At 46.7% G+C, this 19,886-nt stretch overlaps 1 protein-coding gene across 1 annotated transcript in view; it reads right to left on the bottom strand.

The window, feature by feature from the left end:
• Positions 1–18,013: 18,013 nt before the first annotated feature.
• The window catches only part of LOC135565166 (protein SON-like), a 157,086-nt gene continuing 155,213 nt past the window's right edge, over positions 18,014–19,886 (bottom strand). The window contains exon 13 of the mRNA XM_065011229.1: positions 18,014–18,025. Within this exon, the coding sequence (XP_064867301.1) occupies positions 18,014–18,025 (12 nt within the window). The remainder of the gene's footprint in view (positions 18,026–19,886) is intronic.

Below are 19,886 nucleotides of genomic sequence, written 5' to 3'. Positions count from 1 at the left end.
TCATACTGAACATTTAGTACATCACCCTCAAAGTACTGCATCCTCATACTGAACATTTAGTACATTACAACACCCCAAAGTACTGCATCCTCATACTGAACATTTAGTACATTACAACACCCAAAGTACTGCATCCTCATACTGAACATTTAGTACATCACCCCAAAGTACTGCATCCTCATACTGAACATTTAGTACATTACAACACCCCAAAGTACTGCATCCTCATACTGACCATTTAGTACATTACAACACCCCAAAGTACTGCATCCTCATACTGAACATTTAGTACATCACCCCAAAGTACTGCATCCTCATACTGAACATTTAGTACATTACAACACCCAAAGTACTGCATCCTCATACTGAACATTTAGTACATTACAACACCCCAAAGTACTGCATCCTCATACTGAACATTTAGTACATCACCCCAAAGTACTGCATCCTCATACTGAACATTTAGTACATTACAACACCCCAAAGTACTGCATCCTCATACTGAACATTTAGTACATTACAACACCCCAAAGTACTGCATCCTCATACTGAACATTTAGTACATTACAACACCCAAAGTACTGCATCCTCATACTGAACATTTAGTACATTACAACACCCCAAAGTACTGCATCCTCATACTGAACATTTAGGTACATTACAACACCCCAAAGTACTGCATCCTCATACTGAACATTTAGTACATCCCAACACCCCAAAGTACTGCATCTCATACTGAACATTTAGTACATCCTGACATTTAAAGTACTGCATCCTCATACTGAACATTTAGTACTGGACATTTATGCCCCAAAGTACTGCATCCTCATACTGACATTTAGTACATTATGACACCCCAAAGTACTGCATCCTCATACTGAACATTTAGTACATTATTATGAAGTACTGCATCCTCATACTGACATTTAGTACATTATGACACCCAAAGTACTGCATCCTCATACTGAACATTTAGTACATTATGACCCCAAAGTACTGCATCCTCATACTGAACATTTAGTACATTACCCCAAAGTACTGCATCCTCATACTGACCATTTAGTACATCACAACACCCCAAAAGTACTGCATCCTCATACTGAACATTTAGTACATCACAACACCCCAAAGTACTGCATCCTCATACTGAACATTTAGTACATTATGACCCCCAAGTACTGCATCCTCATACTGAACATTTAGTACATTACAACACCCCAAAGTACTGCATCCTCATACTGAACATTTAGTACATCACAACACCCCAAAGTACTGCATCCTCATACTGAACATTTAGTACATTACGACATTGTCAAAGTACTGCATCCTCATACTGAACATTTAGTACATCACAACACCCCAAAGTACTGCATCCTCATACTGAACATTTAGTACATCATGAACATTTAAAGTACTGCATCCTCATACTGGAACATTTAGTACATTACAACACCCCAAAGTACTGCATCCTCATACTGAACATTTAGTACATCACCCCAAAGTACTGCATCCTCATACTGTACATTTAGTACATCACCCCCAAAGTACTGCATCCTCATACTGAACATTTAGTACATTACAACACCCCAAAGTACTGCATCCTCATACTGAACATTTAGTACATTACAACACCCCAAAGTACTGCATCCTCATACTGAACATTTAGTACATCACAACACCCCAAAGTACTGCATCCTCATACTGAACATTTAGTACATTACAACACCCCAAAGTACTGCATCCTCATACTGAACATTTAGTACAACACCCCAAAGTACTGCATCCTCATACTGAACATTTAGTACATTACAACCCCCAAAGTACTGCATCCTCATACTGAACATTTAGTACATCACCCCAAAGTACTGCATCCTCATACTGAACATTTAGTACAACACACCCAAAGTACTGCATCCTCATACTGAACATTTAGTACATCACAACCCCCAAAGTACTGCATCCTCATACTGAACATTTAGTACATTACAACACCCCAAAGTACTGCATCCTCATACTGAACATTTAGTACATCACCCCAAAGTACTGCATCCTCATACTGTACATTTAGTACATCAACACCCCAAAGTACTGCATCCTCATACTGAACATTTAGTACATTACAACACCCAAAGTACTGCATCCTCATACTGAACATTTAGTACATTACAACACCCAAAGTACTGCATCCTCATACTGAACATTTAGTACATTACAACACCCCAAAGTACTGCATCCTCATACTGAACATTTAGTACATCACAACCCCCAAAGTACTGCATCCTCATACTGAACATTTAGTACATTACAACACCCCAAAGTACTGCATCCTCATACTGAACATTTAGTACATTAACGCCCCAAAGTACTGCATCCTCATACTGGAACATTTAGTACATCACAACACCCCAAAGTACTGCATCCTCATACTGAACATTTAGTACATTACACAACACCCCAAAGTACTGCATCCTCATACTGACCATTTAGTACAACACCCCAAAGTACTGCATCCTCATACTGAACATTTAGTACATCACCCCAAAGTACTGCATCCTCATACTGAACATTTAGTACAACACCCCAAAGTACTGCATCCTCATACTGAACATTTAGTACATTACCCCAAAGTACTGCATCCTCATACTGACCATTTAGTACATCACAACACCCCAAAGTACTGCATCCTCATACTGAACATTTAGTACATCACAACACCCCAAAGTACTGCATCCTCATACTGAACATTTAGTACATTACAACACCCCAAAGTACTGCATCCTCATACTGAACATTTAGTACATTACAACACCCCAAAGTACTGCATCCTCATACTGAACATTTAGTACATCACAACACCCCAAAGTACTGCATCCTCATACTGAACATTTAGTACATTACAACGCCCCAAAGTACTGCATCCTCATACTGAACATTTAGTACATCACAACACCCCAAAGTACTGCATCCTCATACTGAACATTTAGTACATCACAACGCCCCAAAGTACTGCATCCTCATACTGAACATTTAGTACATTACAACACCCCAAAGTACTGCATCCTCATACTGAACATTTAGTACATCACCCCAAAGTACTGCATCCTCATACTGAACATTTAGTACAACACCCCAAAGTACTGCATCCTCATACTGAACATTTAGTACATTACAACACCCCAAAGTACTGCATCCTCATACTGAACATTTAGTACATTACAACACCCCAAAGTACTGCATCCTCATACTGAACATTTAGTACATCACAACACCCCAATGTACTGCATCCTCATACTGACCATTTAGTACAACACCCCAAAGTACTGCATCCTCATACTGAACATTTAGTACAACACCCCAAAGTACTGCATCCTCATACTGAACATTTAGTACATTACCCCAAAGTACTGCATCCTCATACTGACCATTTAGTACAACACCCCAAAGTACTGCATCCTCATACTGAACATTTAGTACATCACAACACCCCAAAGTACTGCATCCTCATACTGAACATTTAGTACATCACAACGCCCCAAAGTACTGCATCCTCATACTGAACATTTAGTACATTACAACACCCCAAAGTACTGCATCCTCATACTGAACATTTAGTACATCACCCCAAAGTACTGCATCCTCATACTGTACATTTAGTACATTACAACACCTCAAAGTACTGCATCCTCATACTGAACATTTAGTACATTACAACACCCCAAAGTACTGCATCCTCATACTGAACATTTAGTACATTACAACACCCCAAAGTACTGCATCCTCATACTGAACATTTAGTACATTACAACACCCCAAAGTACTGCATCCTCATACTGAACATTTAGTACATCACAACACCCCAAAGTACTGCATCCTCATATTGAACATTTAGTACATTACAACACCCCAAAGTACTGCATCCTCATACTGAACATTTAGTACAACGCCCCAAAGTACTGCATCCTCATACTGAACATTTAGTACATCACAACACCCCAAAGTACTGCATCCTCATACTGAACATTTAGTACATTACAACACCCCAAAGTACTGCATCCTCATACTGACCATTTAGTACAACACCCCAAAGTACTGCATCCTCATACTGAACATTTAGTACATCACCCCAAAGTACTGCATCCTCATACTGAACATTTAGTACATCACAACACCCCAATGTACTGCATCCTCATACTGACCATTTAGTACAACACCCCAAAGTACTGCATCCTCATACTGAACATTTAGTACAACACCCCAAAGTACTGCATCCTCATACTGAACATTTAGTACATTACCCCAAAGTACTGCATCCTCATACTGACCATTTAGTACAACACCCCAAAGTACTGCATCCTCATACTGACCATTTAGTACAACACCCCAAAGTACTGCATCCTCATACTGAACATTTAGTACATTACAACACCTCAAAGTACTGCATCCTCATACTGAACATTTAGTACATCACAACACCCCAAAGTACTGCATCCTCATACTGAACATTTAGTACATCACAACACCCCAAAGTACTGCATCCTCATACTGAACATTTAGTACATCAACCCAAAGTACTGCATCCTCATACTGAACATTTAGTACATCACCCCAAAGTACTGCATCCTCATACTGAACATTTAGTACATCACAACACCCCAAAGTACTGCATCCTCATACTGAACATTTAGTACATCACATCACCCCAAAGTACTGCATCCTCATACTGACCATTTAGTACAACACCCCAAAGTACTGCATCCTCATACCGAACATTTAGTACATTACCCCAAAGTACTGCATCCTCATACTGAACATTTAGTACATTACAACACCCCAAAGTACTGCATCCTCATACTGAACATTTAGTACATTACAACACCCCAAAGTACTGCATCCTCATACTGAACATTTAGTACATCACAACACCCCAAAGTACTGCATCCTCATACTGAACATTTAGTACATTACCCCAAAGTACTGCATCCTCATACTGAACATTTAGTACATTACAACACCCCAAAGTACTGCATCCTCATACTGAACATTTAGTACAACACCCCAAAGTACTGCATCCTCATACTGAACATTTAGTACATCACCCCAAAGTACTGCATCCTCATACTGAACATTTAGTACATCACCCCAAAGTACTGCATCCTCATACTGAACACTGATGCTCAGGTCCACTCTCCCTCTCCACTCAGACCCTCTCCCTCTCCACTCAGACCCTCTCCCTCTCCACTCAGACCCTCTCCCTCTCCACTCAGACCCTCTCCCTCTCCACTCAGATCCTCTCCCTCTCCACTCAGACCCTCTCCCTCTCCACTCAGACCCTCTCCCTCTCCACTCAGACCCTCTCCCTCTCCACTCAGACCCTCTCCCTCTCCACTCAGATCCTCTCCTCTCCACTCAGACCCTCTCCCTCTCCACTCAGACCCTCTCCCTCTCCACTCAGAACCTCTCCCTCTCCACTCAGACCCTCTCCCTCTCCACTCAGACCCTCTCCCTCTCCACTCAGACCCTCTCCCTCTCCTCAGACCCTCTCCCTCTCCACTCAGACCCTCTCCCTCTCCACTCAGACCCTCTCCCTCTCCACTCAGACCCTCTCCTCTCCACTCAGACCCTCTCCCTCTCCACTCAGATCCTCTCCCTCTCCACTCAGACCCTCTCCCTCTCCACTCAGACCCTCTCCTCTCCACTCAGACCAAACCATTGACTTAAACACATCCCAGTAACTCCATTCCCCTCCACCACCTCTGAGTGGTTCTGCCGTAGTTCTAAGGTACTGTGTCTGATTGGTTCTGCCGTAGTTCTAAGGTACTGTGTCTGAGTGGTTCTGCCGTGGTTCTAAGGTACTGTGTCTCTGTGATTGGTACTGTGGTTGTCTAAGGTACTGTGGTTGTCTAAGGTACTGTGGTTGTTTAAGGTACTGTGGTTGTTTAAGGTACTGTGGTTGTCTATGGTACTGTGTCTGTGTGATTGGTACTGTGGTTGTACTGTGTGTCTGACATGTTCTCCCGGGGTTCTAAGGTACTGTGTGTCTGAGTGGTTCTGCCGGGGTTCTAAGGTACTGTGTGTCTGAGTGGTTCTGCCGTGGTCTTTCCAACGTGCCATACCATTCTGTAGCACCCCGCAAGCTGTGCTGCAGTATGACACTACTTTTATAGGAAGAACTAGTGTACATGACTCAGGCTGGTTCCCAGAGTATCCCTGTACAATATCTTCACCAGACTCCATCAACCATCTCCCTGTACAATATCTTCACCAGACTCCATCATCATCAACCATCTCCCTGTACAATATCTTCACCAAACTCCATCATCATCAACCATCTCCCTGTACAATATCTTCACCAAACTCCATCATCATCAACCATCTCATCAAAACTCCATCATCATCAACCATCTCCCTGTCCACCTTCCTCTGATCAAGACATGACCTGTCTTCTCCATCTCCCTGTCCACCGTCCTCTGATCAAGACATGAACTGTCCTCTCCATCTCCCTGTCCACCGTCCTCTGATCAAGACATGACCTGTCCTCTCCATCTCCCTGTCCACCTTCCTGTGGTTGTGAAGGTGGCGTCTGATGGTGCTTTTTGAAACCTGGTGGTGACCCCAAGGCCTGCAATTCTTTCACAGTCATTCTTGGGGATTTTGTTGCTTCTCTCACCATCCTCCTCCCCATCCTGGGGGGCAAAATGTATTAGCATCTTCTACCGGTGAGGTTTTCAACTGTTCCATATCTTTTGAATTTTCTAAAAATTTCCCTGACAGGGCTCAGTGGTATATTCAATCGTTTGTGGATCTTCTTGTAGCCGTTACCTGATTTCTGAAGGTCTACGACCATCTGTCTCTTTTGAACTGCCAGTTCTTTTCTCCATGGTGTTGGATGACAAAGGGATATTCCATGCCTGTTACCTCATTTTATACCCCCAGTGAAACCGGAAGTGATGTAATGGCTCAATATAGTTCTTTAACACTTAGATGCACTTAATTAAATAAGTGGAATTTAATTCCTGGTTTAATTTTGGTAGATGTTATTTATAATAACGTTTAAGGGTGCCATTAATTGTGAAACCTTGATTTTGGAGGATATTGATTTTTAATTAAATCGATAAATTATTTTGGTTGGTTCCGTTGAAACATGATTAAAGTCCAGTATTTCTCACGTTCCGTTGAAACATGATTAAAGTCCAGTATTTCTCACGTTCCGTTGAAACATGATTAAAGTCCAGTATTTCTCACGTTCCGTTGAAACATGATTAAAGTCCAGTATTTCTCACGTTCCGTTGAAACATGATTAAAGTCCAGTATTTCTCACGTTGAAACATGATTAAAGTCCAGTATTTCTCACGTTCCGTTGAAACATGATTAAAGTCCATATTTCTAAACATTTAAAGTCCAGTATTTCTCATTCCGTTGAAACATGATTAAAGTCCAGTATTTCTCACGTTCCGTTGAAACATGATTAAAGTCCAGTATTTCTCACGTTCCGTTGAAACATGATTAAAGTCCAGTATTTCTCACGTTCCGTTGAAACATGATTAAAGTCCAGTATTTCTCACGTTCCGTTGAAACATGATTAAAGTCCAGTATTTCTCACGTTCCGTTGAAACATGATTAAAGTCCAGTATTTCTCACGTTCCGTTGAAACATGATTAAAGTCCAGTATTTCTCACGTTGGTATTTTGAGTTCATCTCTATATTTATATTGTTTATATATATTTTTTAAGTATTGTTTGTGCCAGTCAGGGCTGTCAGTCAGGGCTGCCAGTCAGGGCTGCCAGTCAGGGCTGCCAGTCAGGGCTGCCAGTCAGGGCTGCCAGTCAGGGCTGCCATTTAGGGCTGCCAGTCAGGGCTGCCAGTCAGGGCTGCCAGTCAGGGCTGCCAGTCAGGGCTGCCAGTCAGGGCTGCCAGTCATTTTGGAGCCCCCTGTACATTGCCACTCAGTGTCTACGATTATTACGATTAACACATTATTAGGGTCATTTATAGTATGGTACACCACAATCTGTAATATGTCCTATGTACAGCAGATTGACTTGTTCTTCTTCTCAGCTACAGCCTGGAGGGTCTGAGTGAAGTAAGTGATGATGGGAAGGGCCCGTCGGCCCTGGGCGCCATTACCCAGGAGGCCAGGCTGCGTGGAGTGGTCTGTCACCAGGGCAGCAACGAGGAGAGGGTCAGGTCTCTAGAATCTCTGACAGAAGAACACCAATCTGAGCTGGGGGTTCGCACCACGGAGCACGGACAGGTAAGTCATTATGGATCTGCTACACACCTAACATTCAAATAGTTTTATTGTTGTGGGGCGGCAGGTAGACTAGTGGTTAGAGGCAGGTAGCCTAGTGGTTAGAGGCAGGTAGCCTAGTGGTTAGAGGCAGGTAGACTAGTGGTTAGAGGCAGGTAGCCTAGTGGTTAGAGGAAGGTAGACTAATGATTAGAGGCAGGTAGCCTAGTGGTTAGAGGCAGGTAGCCTAGTGGTTTGAGCAGGTAGCCTAGTGGTTAGAGGCAGGTAGCCTAGTGGTTAGAGGCAGGTAGCCTAGTGGTTAGAGGCAGGTAGCCTAGTGGTTAGAGCAGGTAACCTAGTGGTTAGAGGCAGGTAGCCTAGTGGTTAGAGGCAGGTAGCCTAGTGGTTAGAGGTTAGGTAGCCTAGTGGTTAGAGCAGGTAGCCTAGTGGTTAGAGGTTAGGTAGCCTAGTGGTTAGAGTCAGGTAGCCGATGGTTAGAGGAAGGTAGCCTAGTGGTTAGAGGAAGGTAGCCTAGTGGTTCGAGTCAGGTAGCCGATGGTTAGAGGAAGGTAGCCTAGTGGTTCGAGGCAGGTAGCCTCGTGGTTAGAGGCAGGTAGCCTAGTGGTTAGAGGCAGGTAGCCTAGTGGTTAGAGGCAGGTAGCCTAGTGGTTAGAGACAGGTAGGCTAGTGGTTAGAGGCAGGTAGCCTAGTGGTTAGAGCATGTAGCCTAGTGGTTAGAGGCAGGTAGCCTAGTGGTTTGAGCAGGTAACCTAGTGGTTAGAGCATGTAGCCTAGTGGTTAGAGGAAGGTAGCCTAGTGGTTAGAGCATGTATCCTAGTGGTTAGAGGCAGGTAGCCTAGTGGTTAGAGTCAGGTAGCCTAATGGTTAAAGGCAGGTAGCCTAGTGGTTAGAGGAAGGTAGACTAATGATTAGAGGCAGGTAGCCTAGTGGTTAGAGGAAGGTAGACTAATGATTAGAGGCAGGTAGCCTAGTGGTTAGAGGAAGGTAGCCTAGTGGTTAGAGGAAGGTAGCCTAGTGGTTAGAGGCAGGTAGCCTAGTGGTTAGAGGCAGGTAGACTAGTGGTTAGAGGAAGGTAGCCTAGTGGTTAGAGGCAGGTAGCCTAGTGGTTAGAGGCAGGTAGCCTAGTGGTTAGAGGCAGGTAGCCTAGTGGTTAGAGGCAGGTAGCCTAGTGGTTAGAGGCGGGGTAGCCTAGTGATTAGAGGCGGGTAGCCTAGTGGTTAGAGGCAGGTAGCCTAGTGGTTAGAGGCAGGTAGACTAGTGATTAGAGGCAGGTAGCCTAGTGGTTAGAGCAGGTAGCCTGGTGGTTATGTTACGCCCCTGAAAACAGGGGAGAAATAATCACGAGAGTGATACGGTGTTGTATTCTCAAGTCAACATTTAGTTCAATCTTGATTTCACAAAAGTAACACATTACATAACAGAAAACTCATTATACAAATAACACAGCAACATATCTTATTAACAACACGCACGTTCATTCACAATCGACATAAAATGGCAGCTACTCTCAGTACGATGCTATCCTTCACTTCAACCGAGCAGGGCTAATATTACTCTCTTCAAACTTAACTCGAACTTCCTCAAGACGTTACTAAAACACACCTTAAACACTCTTGACATGTTCGCTAGTTATAACATTTAAATTACTATTTTTATCATCAATAAAGTACCTGGTAATCAGAGGTGATACGGTGTTGTATTCTCAAGTCAACATTTAGTTCAATGAGAAAAAGACAGGTAATTTCCCCAGGAATAGTGGGTGGAGACCAGAGCAATGGTTGATCTCCGGCTCATAGCATTTCTCACAGATTAACACTTTTAGGCACCACAAAATAAAGTAATCAATATAACGTTTACACATTACTCTCACAATTCGTACCCTTTGACAGATTTGAACTTTAACACAATTATATGAATGTTATCAATCTCTATCAACTAATACTGAATGCATATTTTAACCTTAGATGTTTTAAGATCCTCACATACTATGAACTTACTAATACTTTTCAATGTATAACAGGCTATGAATATGTCCTTTAACCTGTCACAGTTAGAGGCAGGTAGCCTAGTGGTTCGAGGCAGGTAGCCTAGTGGTTAGAGGCAGGTAGCCTAGTGGTTAGAGGCAGGTAGACTAGTGGTTAGAGGCGGGTAGCCTAGTGGTTAGATGCGGGTAGACTAGTGGTTAGAGGCGGGTAGCCGATGGTTAGAGGCGGGTAGCCTAGTGGTTAGAGGCGGGTAGCCTAGTGGTTCGAGGCGGGTAGCCTAGTGGTTAGAGGCGGGTAGCCTAGTGGTTAGAGGCAGGTAGCCTAGTGGTTAGAGGCAGGTAGCCTAGTGGTTAGAGGAAGGTAGCCTAGTGGTTAGAGGCAGGTAGCCTAGTGGTTAGAGGCAGGTAGCCTAGTGGTTAGAGGAAGGTAGCCTAGTGGTTAGAGGCAGGTAGCCTAGTGGTTAGAGGAAGGTAGCCTAGTGGTTAGAGGCAGGTAGCCTAGTGTTTAGAGGCAGGTAGCCTAGTGGTTAGAGGCAGGTAGCCTAGTGGTTAGAGGCGGGTAGCCTAGTGGTTAGAGGCAGGTAGCCTAGTGGTTAGAGGCAGGTAGCCTAGTGGTTAGAGGCGGGTAGCCTGGTGGTTAGAGGCAGGTAGCCTAGTGGTTCGAGGCAGGTAGCCTAGTGGTTCGAGGCAGGTAGCCTAGTGATTAGAGGCGGGTAGCCTAGTGGTTAGAGGCGGGTAGCCTAGTGGTTAGAGGCGGGTAGCCTAGTGGTTAGAGGCAGGTAGCCTAGTGGTTCGAGGCAGGTAGCCTAGTGATTAGAAGCAGGTAGCCTAGTGGTTAGAGGCGGGTAGCCTAGTGGTTAGAGGCAGGTAGCCTAGTGGTTAGAGGAAGGTAGCCTAGTGGTTAGAGGCAGGTAGACTAGTGGTTAGAGGCGGGTAGCCTAGTGGTTAGAGGCAGGTAGACTAGTGGTTAGAGGCGGGTAGCCGATGGTTAGAGGCGGGTAGCCTAGTGGTTAGAGGCGGGTAGCCTAGTGGTTAGAGGCGGGTAGCCTAGTGGTTAGAGGCGGGTAGCCTAGTGGTTAGAGTCAGGTAGCCTAGTGGTTAGAGGCAGGTAGACTAGTGGTTAGAGACAGGTAGCCTAGTGGTTAGAGGCAGGTAGCCTAGTGGTTAGAGGTTAGGTAGCCTAGTGGTTAGAGGCAGGTAGCCTAGTGGTTAGAGGCAGGTAGCCTAGTGGTTAGAGGCAGGTAGCCTAGTGGTTAGAGGCAGGTAGCCTAGTGGTTAGAGGCAGGTAGCCTAGTGGTTAGAGGAAGGTAGCCTAGTGGTTAGAGGCGGGTAGCCTAGTGGTTCGAGGCAGGTAGCCTAGTGGTTAGAGGCAGGTAGCCTAGTGGTTAGAGGCAGGTAGCCTAGTAGTTAGAGGAAGGTAGACTAATGATTAGAGGCAGGTAGCCTAGTGGTTAGAGGAAGGTAGCCTAGTGGTTAGAGGCAGGTAGCCTAGTGGTTAGAGGCAGGTAGCCTAGTGGTTAGAGGAAGGTAGCCTAGTGGTTAGAGACGGGTAGCCTAGTGGTTAGAGGCAGGTAGCCTAGTGGTTAGAGGCAGGTAGCCTAGTGGTTAGAGGCAGGTAGCCTAGTGGTTAGAGGCAGGTAGCCTAGTGGTTAGAGACGGGTAGCCTAGTGGTTAGAGGCAGGTAGCCTAGTGGTTAGAGGCAGGTAGCCTAGTGGTTAGAGGCAGGTAGCCTAGTGGTTAGAGGCAGGTAGCCTAGTGGTTAGAGGCAGGTAGCCTAGTGGTTAGAGGCAGGTAGCCTAGTGGTTAGAGGAAGGTAGCCTAGTGGTTAGAGGCGGGTAGCCTAGTGGTTCGAGGCAGGTAGCCTAGTGGTTAGAGGCAGGTAGCCTAGTGGTTAGAGGCAGGTAGCCTAGTAGTTAGATAGACTAATGATTAGGGCAGGTAGCCTAGTGGTTAGAGGAAGGTAGCCTAGTGGTTAGAGGCAGGTAGCCTAGTGGTTAGAGGCAGGTAGCCTAGTGGTTAGAGGAAGGTAGCCTAGTGGTTAGAGACGGGTAGCCTAGTGGTTAGAGGCAGGTAGCCTAGTGGTTAGAGGCAGGTAGCCTAGTGGTTAGAGGCAGGTAGCCTAGTGGTTAGAGGCAGGTAGCCTAGTGGTTAGAGACGGGTAGCCTAGTGGTTAGAGGCAGGTAGCCTAGTGGTTAGAGGCAGGTAGCCTAGTGGTTAGAGGCAGGTAGCCTAGTGGTTAGAGGAAGGTAGCCTAGTGGTTAGAGGCGGGTAGCCTAGTGGTTAGAGGCAGGTAGCCTAGTGGTTAGAGGCAGGTAGCCTAGTAGTTAGAGGAAGGTAGACTAATGATTAGAGGCAGGTAGCCTAGTGGTTAGAGGCTGGTACCCTAGTGATTAGAGGCAGGTAGCCTAGTGGTTAGAGGCGGGTAGCCTAGTGGTTAGAGGCAGGTAGCCTAGTGGTTAGAGGCAGGTAGCCTAGTGGTTAGAGGAAGGTAGCCTAGTGGTTAGAGACGGGTAGCCTAGTGGTTAGAGGCAGGTAGCCTAGTGGTTAGAGGCAGGTAGCCTAGTGGTTAGAGGCAGGTAGCCTAGTGGTTAGAGGCAGGTAGCCTAGTGGTTAGAGGCAGGTAGCCTAGTGGTTAGAGGCAGGTAGCCTAGTGGTTAGAGGAAGGTAGCCTAGTGGTTAGAGGCGGGTAGCCTAGTGGTTCGAGGCAGGTAGCCTAGTGGTTAGAGGCAGGTAGCCTAGTGGTTAGAGGCAGGTAGCCTAGTAGTTAGAGGAAGGTAGACTAATGATTAGAGGCAGGTAGCCTAGTGGTTAGAGGAAGGTAGCCTAGTGGTTGGCAGGTAGCCTAGTGGTTGAGGCAGGTAGCCTAGTGGTTAGAGGAAGGTAGCCTAGTGGTTAGAGAAGCCTAGTGGTTAGAGGCAGGTAGCCTAGTGGTTAGAGGCAGGTAGCCTAGTGGTTAGAGGCAGGTAGCCTAGTGGTTAGAGGCAGGTAGCCTAGTGGTTAGAGGCAGGTAGCCTAGTGGTTAGAGGAAGGTAGCCTAGTGGTTAGAGGCGGGTAGCCTAGTGGTTCGAGGCAGGTAGCCTAGTGGTTAGAGGCAGGTAGCCTAGTGGTGAGAGGCAGGTAGCCTAGTAGTTAGAGGAAGGTAGACTAATGATTAGAGGCAGGTAGCCTAGTGGTTAGAGGAAGGTAGCCTAGTGGTTAGAGGCAGGTAGCCTAGTGGTTAGAGGAAGGTAGCCTAGTGGTTACGGGTAGCCTAGTGGTTAGAGGCAGGTAGCCTAGTGGTTAGAAGGTAGCCTAGTAGTTAGAGGAAGGTAGACTAATGATTAAGGCAGGTAGCCTAGTGGTTAGAGGCTGGTACCCTAGTGATTAGCACAGGTAGCCTAGTGGTTAGAGGCTAGCCTAGTGGTTAGAGGCAGGTAGCCTAGTGGTTAGGAGTCAGGTAGCCTAGTGGTTAGAGGAAGGTAGCCTAGTGGTTAGAGACGGTCCTAGTGGTTAGAGGCAGGTAGCCTAGTGGTTAGAGGCAGGTAGCCTAGTGGTTAGAGGCAGGTAGCCTAGTGGTTAGAGGCAGGTAGCCTAGTGGTTAGAGGAAGGTAGCCTAGTGGTTAGAGGCGGGTAGCCTAGTGGTTCGAGGCAGGTAGCCTAGTGGTTAGAGGCAGGTAGCCTAGTGGTTAGAGGCAGGTAGCCTAGTAGTTAGAGGAAGGTAGACTAATGATTAGAGGCAGGTAGCCTAGTGGTTAGAGGAAGGTAGCCTAGTGGTTAGAGGCAGGTAGACTAGTGGTTAGAGGCGGGTAGCCTAGTGGTTAGAGGCAGGTAGACTAGTGGTTAGAGGCGGGTAGCCGATGGTTAGAGGCGGGTAGTCTAGTGGTTAGAGGCTGGTAGCCTAGTGGTTAGAGGCGGGTAGCCTAGTGGTTAGAGTCAGGTAGCCTAGTGGTTAGAGGCAGGTAGACTAGTGGTTAGAGACAGGTAGCCTAGTGGTTAGAGGCAGGTAGCCTAGTGGTTAGAGGTTAGGTAGCCTAGTGGTTAGAGGCAGGTAGCCTAGTGGTTAGAGGCAGGTAGCCTAGTGGTTAGAGGCAGGTAGCCTAGTGGTTAGAGGCAGGTAGGCTAGTGGTTAGAGGTTAGGTAGCCTAGTGGTTAGAGGCAGGTAGCCTAGTGGTTAGAGGAAGGTAGCCTAGTGGTTAGAGGCGGGTAGCCTAGTGGTTAGAGGCAGGTAGCCTAGTGGTTAGAGGCAGGTAGCCTAGTAGTTAGAGGAAGGTAGACTAATGATTAGAGGCAGGTAGCCTAGTGGTTAGAGGCTGGTACCCTAGTGATTAGAGGCAGGTAGCCTAGTGGTTAGAGGCGGGTAGCCTAGTGGTTAGAGGCAGGTAGCCTAGTGGTTAGAGGCAGGTAGCCTAGTGGTTAGAGGAAGGTAGCCTAGTGGTTAGAGACGGGTAGCCTAGTGGTTAGAGGCAGGTAGCCTAGTGGTTCGAGGCAGGTAGCCTAGTGGTTAGAGGCAGGTAGCCTAGTGGTTAGAGGCAGGTAGCCTAGTGGTTAGAGGCAGGTAGCCTAGTGATTAGAGGCGGGTAGCCTACTGGTTAGAGGCGGGTAGCCTAGTGGTTAGAGGCAGGTAGCCTAGTGGTTAGAGGAAGGTAGCAGTGGTTAGAGGCGGGTAGCCAGTGGTTAGAGGCCCTAGTGGTTAGAGGCGGGTAGCCTAGTGGTTAGAGGAGGGTAGCCTAGTGGTTAGAGGCGGGTAGACTAGTGGTTAGAGGCAGGTAGCCTAGTGATTAGAGGCAGGTAGCCTAGTGGTTAGAGCGTTGGGCTAGTAAGCAAAATGGTCGCAAGATCAAATCCCCAAGCTGACAAGGTCTAAATCTGTCGTTCTGCCCCTGAACAAGGCAGTTAACCCACTGTTCCCCTGAACAAGGCAGTTAACCCACTGTTCCCCTGAACAGGGCAGTTAACCCACTGTTCCCCTGAACAGGGCAGTTAACCCACTGTTCCCCTGAACAAGGCAGTTAACCCACTGTTCCCCTGAACAAGGCAGTTAACCCACTGTTCCCCTGAACAAGGCAGTTAACCCACTGTTCCCCTGAACAAGGCAGTTAACCCACTGTTCCCCTGAACAAGGCAGTTAACCCACTGTTCCTTGACCGTCATTGACATTGTGTTTTATTGTTCTTAGCTGTCTTGCCTAGTTAAATAAAATGATACGATGTGATTTGTTTGATTGTTTTTGTTTTTCTACATCAGAAGTCCAGGAGGTATCGCCCGTTGAGACACAGCTGTCCTCCCATGACACTCCCCCTGACCAAGACCGTGTCCACGCTCAGAATCAACCAGAGAGACATGGATAGTCAGTACAGTATACCTCTTAGTCTAACCCTGACCTTGACCCTGACCCTAACCAAGTCAGTGTCCATCATCCCCATCTGATAGTTTGGTGTCTCCATTCAGTCTCAGTGCTCCATCCCTCTCTATCAGGTCTAGTTCCTGTGACATGTAGGGTTCTCTATCAGGTCTAGATCCTGTGACATGTAGGGTTCTCTATCAGGTCTAGATCCTGTGACATGTAGGGTTCTCTATCAGGTCTAGATCCTGTGACATGTTGGGTTCTCTATCAGGTCTAGATCCTGTGACATGTAGGGTTCTCTATCAGGTCTAGATCCTGTGACATGTAGGGTTCTCTATCAGGTCTAGATCCTGTGACATGTTGGGTTCTCTATCAGGTCTAGGTCGTGTAACATGTTGGGTTCTCTATCAGGTCTAGTTCCTGTGACATGTTGGGTTCTCTATCAGGTCTAGGTCCTGTGACATGTAGGGTTCTCTATCAGGTCTAGGTCCTGTGATAACGGGGTCTCTATCAGGTCTAGGTCCTGTGATAATGGGGTTTCTACCAGGTCTAGTTCCTGTGACATGTAGGGTTCTCTACCAGGTCTAGATCCTGTGACATGTTGGGTTCTCTATCAGGTCTAGTTCCTGTGACATGTAGGGTTCTCTATCAGGTCTAGGTCCTGTGATAACGGGGTCTCTACCAGGTCTAGGTCCTGTGACATGTAGGGTTCTCTATCAGGTCTAGGTCCTGTGAGGGGTCTATCAGTCCAGTTCCTGTGACATGTTGGGTTCTCTGTTGGGTTCTCTATCAGGTCTAGTTCCTATGACATGTTGGGTTCTCTATCAGGTCTAGGTCCTGTGACATGTAGGGTTCTCTATCGGGTCCAGTTCCTGTGACATGTTGGGTTCTCTATCAGGTCTAGGTCCTGTGACATGTAGGGTTCTCTATCAGGTCTAGGTCCTGTGATAATGGGGTTTCTATCAGGTCTAGTTCCTGTGACATGTAGGGTTCTCTACCAGGTCTAGATCCTGTGACATGTTGGGTTCTCTATCAGGTCTAGTTCCTGTGACATGTAGGGTTCTCTATCAGGTCTAGGTCCTGTGATAACGGGGTCTCTACCAGGTCTAGGTCCTGTGACATGTAGGGTTCTCTATCAGGTCTAGGTCCTGTGATAATGGGGTTCTCTATCAGGTCTATGTCCTGTGACATGTAGGGTTCTCTACTAGGTCTAGTTCCTGTGACATGTAGGGTTCTCTATCAGGTCTAGGTCCTGTGACATGTTGGGTTCTCTATCAGGTCTAGTTCCTGTGATAACGGGGTTTCTATCAGTTCTAGTTCCTTTGACATGTTGGGTTCTCTATCAGGTCTAGGTCCTGTGCGATGTAGGGTTCTCTATCAGGTCTAGGTCCTTTGACATGTTGGGTTCTCTACCAGATCTAGTTCCTGTGACATGTAGGGTTCTCTATCAGGTCTAGGTCCTGTGATAACGGGGTTTCTATCAGGTCTAGGTCCTGTGACATGTAGGGTTCTCTATCAGGTCTAGGTCCTGTGATAACGGGGTCTCTACCAGGTCTAGGTCCTATGACATGTTGGGTTCTCTACCAGGTCTAGTTCCTGTGACATGTAGGGTTCTCTAGCAGGTCTAGGTCCTGTGATAACGGGGTTTCTATCAGGTCTAGGTCCTGTGACATGTAGGGTTCTCTATCAGGTCTAGGTCCTGTGATAATGGGGTTTCTATCAGGTCTAGTTCCTGTGACATGTAGGGTTTTCTATCAGGTCTAGGTCTTGTGACATGTAGGGTTCTCTACCAGGTCTAGTCCTTGTGACATGTAGGGTTCTCTACCAGGTCTAGGTCCTGTGACATGTAGGGTCTCTATCAGGTCTATGTCCTGTGACATGTAGGGTTCTCTATCAGGTGTAGGTCCTGTGACATGTAGGGTTCTCTATCAGGTCTAGGTCCTGTGACATGTTGGGTTCTCTATCATGTCTAGTTCCTGTGACATGTTGGGTTCTCTATCAGGTCTAGTTCCTGTGACATGTTGGGTTCTCTATCAGGTCTAGGTCCTGTGACATGTTGGGTTCTCTATATCAGGTGTGCCTGTAGGTAATGTCAGTAGTAGGTCCATGTGTTTTAACAGGTGCCCTGAGCCTTCATTCCTTCTGAAATGTCAGTGTTGTTGGGAGTGTGTGAGTTTGATGCATGTTCTGATTTCGTCCTACCCTCCTCCGTATCCCTCCTTCAGCCACCGGACGGACCAGACACAGGAGGAGAATCTCCTTCTCTTTCAACCTCTCTCCCATTCTCCCCAAATCTAAATCGATCCTTTCTCTGGCCTCGTCATCTAGTGATGATGAGGACTCTTTGTGTAAGCACCCTTAGATATCTAGGGCGCTTATAGTAAGTACACTAGGATAGAGGGCTCTTCGAGTTAGTACACTGAGGTAGTTATCCCCAGTTGACTGCACCAGTACCCTCTTAGTATTGTAGCTACAGGATCCGTGTTAATCAACAGATGTCACCTAGAACTCTGGGATTGCGGTTGATGTAGTTGCTAACCAGCTGTGGGTCCTTCAGTGAGCTAGACAGCTGAAGTATAAAAGCCTGTTGTTGACCCATCCTCTTAGCAGGTCAGAGCTAGCATCCTAGGAATCAACCCCTGGATACTGTAGGTAATACTAAATAATATAGCATGGCTTTCCACTGGTAGAAACCATGTTGTTACTAAAGCTGTTGATATACTGTCCTTCACCAGCTCTCCGTCTATATTTCGGTGAAAGCTCATTGACTGGCTAAAATATACAGTATTTAAGACCAACATTTATCCCTGGGTTGGGAAGAAGACTTGGGGCTGTGTGATTATGAGAAGATAATCTGGGCTGTGTGATCTGGGTCTGTGATTATGAGAAGACTTGGGTCTGTGTGATTATGAGAAGACTTGGGTCTGTGTGATTATGAGAAGACTTGGGTCTGTGTGATTATGAGAAGACTTGGGTCTGTGTGATTATGAGAAGACTTGGGGCTGTGTGATTATGAGAAGACTTGGGTCTGTGTGATTATGAGAAGACTTGGGTCTGTGTGATTATGAGAAGACTTGGGGCTGTGTGATTATGAGAAGACTTGGGGCTGTGTGATTATGAGAAGACTTGGGTCTGTGTGATTATGAGAAGACTTGGGGTCTGTGTGATTATGGGCTGTAGAAGACTTGGGGCTGTGTGATTATGGAAGACTTTGGGGGATTAGACTTGGGGCTGTGTGATTATGAGAAGACTTGGGGTCTGTGTGATTGATTGAGAAGACTTGGGTCTGTGTGATTAGTGAGAAGACTTGGGTCTGTGTGATTATGAGAAGGGGGGACTGTATGATTAGGAAGACTTTGGTCTGTGTGATCCTAGAAGACTTGGGTCTGTGTGATCAGTAGAAGACTTGGGTCTGTGTGATTAGAGGAGACTTGGGGCTTGATCCTAGTGGGGTGAGTGCTGATTCAGGAAAATTGTAGCCTTTTTAGATCATAATGAATTAGATTACATGGACAGGTGGGGACCTGAACCTAGACCCGATCCTAGATCACCACTCCTACCCTGAGACCTGATCCTAGACCTGATCCTAGACCACCACTCCTACCCTGAGACCTGATCCTAGACCTGACCTAGACCACCACTACCCTGAGACCTGATCCTAGACCACCACTCCTACCCTGAGACCTGATCCTAGACACCACTCCTACCCTGAGAGACCTGACCTCCTAGACCACCACTCCTACCCTGAGACCTGATCCTAGACCTGATCCCCAGACCACCACTCCTCCCTGATCCCAGATCACCACTCCTACCCTGAGACCTGATCCTAGACCACCACTCCTACCCTGAGACCTGAACCTAGATCACCACCCTACCCTGAGACCTGATCCTAGACCTGATCCTAGACCACCACTCCTACCCTGAGACCCCGGGATCCTAGACCTGATCCTAGACCACCACTCCTACCCCTGAGACCTGATCCAGACCACCACTCCTACCCTGAGACCTGATCCCCAGACCACCACTCCTACCTCTGAGCCCTGATCCTAGATCACCACTCCTACCCTGAGACCTGATCCCCAGACCACCACTCCTACCCTGGAGACCCGATCCTAGATCCTACACCACTCCTACCCTGAGACCTGATCCTAGACCTCACCACCACTCCTACCCTGAGACCCTGATCCTAGACCTGAACCTAGACCACCACTCCTAGACCTGAGATCACTGATACCCTGGAGACCTGATCCTAGACCACCACTCCTACTCCTGAGACCTGGATCCTAGACCTCCCAGATCACCACTCCTACCCTGAGACCTGATCCTAGACC

This window comes from Oncorhynchus nerka, linkage group LG27 (assembly GCF_034236695.1).
Source record: "Oncorhynchus nerka isolate Pitt River linkage group LG27, Oner_Uvic_2.0, whole genome shotgun sequence".
In the NCBI taxonomy this organism is placed as follows: Eukaryota; Metazoa; Chordata; class Actinopteri; order Salmoniformes; family Salmonidae; genus Oncorhynchus; species Oncorhynchus nerka.
The sequence above is the reverse complement of the archived record's forward strand: the minus strand, read 5'-3'. Positions and strand labels throughout refer to the sequence as shown.